The sequence below is a fragment of the Dioscorea cayenensis genome, chromosome 7, assembly GCF_009730915.1.
Source record: "Dioscorea cayenensis subsp. rotundata cultivar TDr96_F1 chromosome 7, TDr96_F1_v2_PseudoChromosome.rev07_lg8_w22 25.fasta, whole genome shotgun sequence".
Taxonomy (NCBI): domain Eukaryota; kingdom Viridiplantae; phylum Streptophyta; class Magnoliopsida; order Dioscoreales; family Dioscoreaceae; genus Dioscorea; species Dioscorea cayenensis.
This window is the reverse complement of record NC_052477.1, coordinates 149,979-155,978: the sequence shown is the minus strand read 5'-3', so window position 1 is coordinate 155,978 and position 6,000 is coordinate 149,979. Positions and strand designations below refer to the sequence as shown.

The following is a 6,000-nucleotide window of genomic DNA, read 5'->3' as shown; positions in this document are numbered from 1 at the left end:
AAAAATATTGTTTTTGCAGAAACATCAAAAGAACAGAACAATTAATTGATCAGAACTTCATAAATTCTGCAAAGCAACTCCTAAAAAACCTCTTCTTTTTTATTTTCTCAATTATATACATAAACCGTGAACTAATTGGTCTTCTAAAGCCATTTCTCATGCAATTTCTAAATCCTGAAAAACATTTTACAAACCATTCCATAATCTCATCTTGCGTCCAAAGTTCACCAAATTCTCCAAAAACAACAACAAATTCCACAAATTGACTCTATTTCCAAACAAAAAAGCAAAAAAGAAGATGGGCAAAAAGCTCGCACCTTTGTGCCAATCTCGGAGTCGAAATCGTACTTATCGAGAGCGGCAGTGAAATCCTCAACAGTGAAGGCGACGCCCTCCATTGGCGCAGTCCGGCATCTCTCATACGCCTCCTCAAAGACCTCCTTCAGTTTTTGCCTCTCCTTCTGCTCAGACGTGAGCGCATAGTACGCCGAGACCACCGTGGAGACCTTCTTCCCCGTGGACAACGACAGCGACGGCGCCGGCTTGGAGAGCGGCGACGAGGACGCCGGCGGGCATCTCAGCCCACAGAACTGGTTCAAAAGCGCCGCCATTGTCGCTCTTTCGAAGCTCGTTATCAGCTTCTATCCAATTCCAATGGTTCAAAGGTGGGGTTTTTATGGAGGGTTAGATAAGGCATAGAACTAAAACTATTCTTCCCAGTATGCCCCCATGATTTCCCATAATAGGCCTCTAAAATGTTTGAATGGCTCCCATAACTCTCTTATCCTATTCACCAGCAGTGAGAAAAGCAAAGGATGGGCTCTAATGGAGTAAGCTATCATTGTTATCTCAATCCACACATTGAAATAGAGAGGGAGTTGTTGGAAGGAAGGAGGAGAAGGAGAAGGAGAAGAGAATGGCTGCAAGATTGGTTTTTGTGCAACCAAGGCAGTTCTCTCACCAAAGCTCTTCTTGGGTTTCTCCACACTCTTCTCTTCTTGCTTCTTCAGTCTCTGACTTCAATGGTGCTTCTCTGAACTTCTCAGTCAAGGTATGCTTGTTTGTATCCCTTACTGATTGTTATTACTACTTCTATAGATTGATGGCAAGTCTTGGTTTTGTCTCAAATTTTTTCATTAAGTGTTTTGCTGAACTCTTTTTTTGTTTACTATTCTTTGATGCACATTGTGTTGTATTATTTATTGATTACTGTCTACTTCTTTGTATTGAGGGAAATTCTGTCAAATGAAGAAGAATGGCATGGTTTTGCCTTAACTTGTTTCATGATGTTATATAGAGGAAGGAACCATAGAGTTTCAGTAAAACTCTGTTTTAGTTTACTTTTCTTTGATACATTGTTCTGGTGTGCTTGTGTTGTATTCATTTATAGATCACTTGATTTTTTTAATTGTGTGTTGTATTTGGATTGATGGAAAGCATACAAATGAATTAATTATGTAGTTTTCTATCAAGTTGTTACATTATAGTTGTGTTTCTTGTGTCTAATTCTATGGATTGATGGAAGGAGAATTACATTGTTTTATTTAAAGTTGTTTGAATTTTTTCTGTAGAACAAAAGGAAGGTATGGCAGTCGAAGGGAACACTGCAAGTGAGATCGTCGAATGAGAAGAAGATCTTGATAATGGGTGGCACTAGATTCATTGGTGTATTCCTTTCTAGACTCCTCGTCAAAGAAGGACACCAGGTTCTTTTGTTTTGCCCTTTAGAACCTTTTGATTCATTCTTTCAGTGATCACTGTTGATCAACATCGACAAAGGATTTTGATTGCCATTTGGTTTCTTAGGTGACGTTATTCACTCGAGGGAAGGCACCCATAACCCAACAATTGCCAGGAGAATCTGATAAAGAATACACTGATTTCTCATCAAAGGTAAATGATTTATGTATGTTCTATGTTTTGTACGAAGCTTTTCTGCCACATAATCAAAGGCGACATATCTTGCAATACTATTTACTGACATTCAGTGAAGGATGAAATCGATTCTGTATCGAATAACTTCATATACTGTTATGATGCATAGGTATTGCATTTGAAGGGGGACCGGCAGGATTTTGAATTTGTGAAGACTAGTCTTTCAGCCGGGGGCTTTGATGTCGTCTATGATATAAACGGTAATCACCGATTCGTGCTTCAATTGTATAATCAACAAGCAATTTATTTTCGTCTGATAAGAAATTTAATTCAGGACGAGAAGCTGTTGAAGTAGAGCCTATATTGGATGCTTTGCCGAACCTTGAACAGTTAATATCATCTCCCTTACCACTTAACATTTATAATTCTGCAACTACACTTTGCTGACTGATGAAAATTTTCTTAGGTTCATATACTGCTCGTCGGCAGGAGTCTACAAGAAATCTGATCTGCTACCTCATTTTGAGGTGAGACAGACGATAACATTTTGTTATTGTGATGAATTTATTCTCCGTAAATTGCTTATGTTTTTTATTGAGTTTGATGAACAGACCGATGAAGTTGATCCAAAGAGTAGGCACAAAGGGAAGCTTGAAACCGAGAGCTTGTTGGATTCAAGAGGAGTGAACTGGACTTCCATAAGACCAGTTTATATATATGGACCTTTGAATTACAATCCTGTCGAAGAATGGTTCTTCCACAGACTCAAAGCCGGACGACCGATTCCGATTCCTAGCTCTGGAATTCAGATCACTCAGCTTGGACATGTTAAGGTTATTATCAACATCAATCAAAACTTTTTTGTTATCATGATGATAAAAACTTACATTTTTGCTGTAAATATGAATTATAGGATTTAGCAACTGCTTTCGTTAAGGTTCTCGGTCATCCAAAGGCAAGCAAGCAAGTGTATAACATATCTGGATCAAAATATGTCACCTTTGATGGATTAGCAAGAGCATGTGCTAAGGTAAATATTACTAATTGACATGAATTTAGATAACTGTCAATCCAATGTACTGTGAATGTTGATAATTTTCCGTATTTTTCGAGGCTGCTGGATTTCCTGAGCCTGAGATAATTCACTACAATCCGAAGGAATTCGATTTCGGGAAGAAGAAAGCCTTCCCTTTCAGAGATCAGGTACATTTCGATGTCGGTTATTAATATATATTGAATTGTGACAATGACGATAAATCGGTCTTGTTTTCAGCATTTCTTTGCATCAATTGAGAAAGCAGCTCGAGAACTCGATTGGACCCCAGAATTCAGCTTGATTGAAGGCCTTGCAGATTCATACAATCTTGACTTTGGCCGAGGAACTTTCCGTAAAGCTGCCGACTTTTCTACCGATGATATAATTCTCGGCAAATCTCTTGTTCTTCAGAGTTAAGATTCAATTCTTGGCCAATTTTCAGCAAATTCCTGATTGCAATAGAACAATGCAATGCATTGTTCTTAATCTGGTTATCAGGCTTGTAAATTGAATGACATGCTACACTTGTTTGAGTTTTTTTTTCCTATCAATAGAATATCAAATTTTAATGTATTTTTCTTCTTGGACTTCTGATGTGATCTTCTATTTCACCTCAAAAAAATATTAAATAAATAACAATTGAGCTTTCCAACTGCTCTGCAATTTTTCTACAAAAATCCAATCCACTGACTTTCCATCTACTTCAATCCATAAATATTGACTCAAATCAATCCTTCTATTCCCTTAACTTCTCCCAATATAAAATTCACTCAATCCCAACCCTCCATCTCTAATCCAATGGTCCACAATTTTCCATCTCATGGATAAGATGTCCTATTCCATCTTCTAGTATTAAATATTCCAAGGTCGGTGGTCAAACCCAAACCGGTTTAGTCAAACAAGAAAACCCCAACACGTTGGACCGGATCTAAACCGAATATTCCCCTCGGGTTCCATCACCGCCCCAGTCCCAAAGTAGCTACAAGTCTCACCAAATTGAAGGCGGTGAACCTCCAAACAGTCAGTTGGCGGTGATTGTATCTCAGCATCCAGCTCCTTCGCGGAACTTGTTCTTGGACACGTGGCAAGCATATAGTGATTCACACCACTGCTTTCATAAACCGACCTAGATTAACTAACGATCTTCTCCAACTAACTTCCTCCCGCCTCGCCACGTGTCATTCAAAATCGAATCCTAAGAGCCACATGTAGTTCGGTTATTCCATCTCGGATGGAAATCGGACGGCTTATGTCTCGTTCTTTTGCTGAGGTGTGGGACCCACACGCTCTGCTTTAATTAAAATTTTCCGCATATATCACAAAGATCCTGACCGTTCGATTGATTACATAGGGATGGGATCAAGAGCCCTCATTGGTTAACTGCTTAAGCTTAGGTTGTACCTGAGGAGGAGGAAAGGAGGGAAGAGCCTTCTAGTTCTAGCCAAGATAAGAACCTTGATACCATCTCGAGGGAAATCGGACGGCTGAGACACTCTGGAGATCGGGAAGTAAAACAGATCTAGACCGTTCTAGCTGCGATTTTACCAAATTAACCTTTTCCAGAAATTTCTTCCAACTGACTCCAAACCACACGATGGTTACCTCCTCCACGTGTACGGTTGAGATATATTGATAGTTCGATGATTCTCAACCTCGCGGTCTATTTAAACCCAATGAACCCGAGCATTCAGGAAACACAAGCTTGGTACATCCAACCAATTCTTTGGAAAGTTCTAGTGATTCAGTGATCTCTTCTTCTCTCTCTCTCTCTCGTTCTCGAGCTCGATCTCGGTGGTAATGGCGCCTCAGATGATGAACAAGGCCGTGGCTGTGAACGGTGCTGCGATTGGGAAGCAAGGCGGGAATGGGAAGCGGGTTTACGTGACGTTCCTCGCCGGAGATGGTGACTATGTGAAGGGTGTTGTTGGATTGGTTAAAGGACTGAGAAAGGTGCGTTCCTTTTACCCTCTCGTTGTCGCCGTGCTGCCTGACGTGCCGGAGGATCATCGGAAACTTCTTGAGAAGCAAGGTTGCATCGTCCGTGAGATCCAGCCTGTTTATCCGCCGGAAAACCAAACCCAGTTCGCCATGGCGTACTATGTCATCAACTACTCCAAGCTTCGTATCTGGGAGGTAACAATCCTTCCGATCCGTCTATATCTCTCTTTTCAAATTTCAAATCTTGTTGATAGTGATGGTCAGTGATTCTCTGCTTTAATCGCAGTTCGTGGAGTATAGCAAGATGATTTACCTGGACGCGGACATACAGGTATACGAAAACATCGATTACTTGTTCGATCTCCCCGATGGTCACTTCTATGCCGTGATGGATTGCTTTTGCGAGAAGACATGGAGTCACACCAAACAATACCAGATCGGCTACTGCCAGCAGTGTCCAAACAAGGTGGAATGGCCAGAGAGCATGGGACCTCGCCCTGCTCTCTACTTCAACGCCGGCATGTTCGTCTCTGAACCCAGTCTCACAACCTGTGAAAAACTCCTCTCCACCGTCCGCATCACAACCCCAACCCCATTCGCAGAACAAGACTTTCTAAACATGTTCTTCAAAGACATCTACAAGCCAATCCCTTTGATCTACAACCTCGTGTTAGCAATGCTATGGCGCCATCCTGAGAACGTCGAGCTGCACAAAGTCAAGGTCGTCCATTACTGTGCTGCGGTAAGTCCTCAATCACAACCAATTTTTGAAAAAAATCATTCTTTTATTATTTTTGGGTGGGTTTTCTTAATTTTTCATTTGGGATTTAGGGTTCTAAGCCCTGGAGGTATACTGGGAAAGAAGCAAACATGGATAGAGAGGACGTTAAGATGTTAGTGAAGAAGTGGTGGGATGTATACAACGATGAAGCTCTAGACTATAAAGGTCCAGTTTTGATGGATGGTGTTGATGAGCAGAGGAACCAGCCTTTGCTTGCCGCTCTCTCTGAGGCTGGTGTTGTTCACTATACTACTGCTCCTTCAGCGGCATGATTTCACCACTTTTGCCTACACTTGTCTGATGATTTAGTGTGGCTTTTAATTTATTTTTTTAATTTTTTAGTCCTTTTCTTTTGGGAGGTCATGTGATA

At 40.9% G+C, this 6,000-nt stretch overlaps 2 protein-coding genes across 2 annotated transcripts; both read left to right on the top strand.

Moving 5' to 3' along the window:
• The first annotated feature begins 839 nt into the window (after positions 1-839).
• Positions 840-3,493, top strand: LOC120264355 (chloroplast stem-loop binding protein of 41 kDa b, chloroplastic-like). The gene is made up of 10 exons (XM_039272164.1): positions 840-1,051; positions 1,572-1,706; positions 1,807-1,893; positions 2,045-2,135; positions 2,210-2,264; positions 2,342-2,402; positions 2,487-2,708; positions 2,789-2,905; positions 2,989-3,078; positions 3,149-3,493. Exons 1-10 carry the CDS (start codon positions 917-919, stop codon positions 3,326-3,328), a joined length of 1,173 nt encoding a protein of 390 aa, XP_039128098.1. The 5' UTR covers positions 840-916; the 3' UTR covers positions 3,329-3,493.
• Positions 3,494-4,609: 1,116 nt separating this feature from the next.
• LOC120264351 (galactinol synthase 2-like) lies at positions 4,610-5,954 on the top strand. The gene is made up of 3 exons (XM_039272159.1): positions 4,610-5,044; positions 5,136-5,591; positions 5,681-5,954. The coding sequence occupies exons 1-3, from the start codon at positions 4,709-4,711 to the stop codon at positions 5,900-5,902; spliced, it is 1,014 nt and encodes a 337-aa protein (XP_039128093.1). The 5' UTR covers positions 4,610-4,708; the 3' UTR covers positions 5,903-5,954.
• The last annotated feature ends 46 nt before the right edge of the window (positions 5,955-6,000 follow it).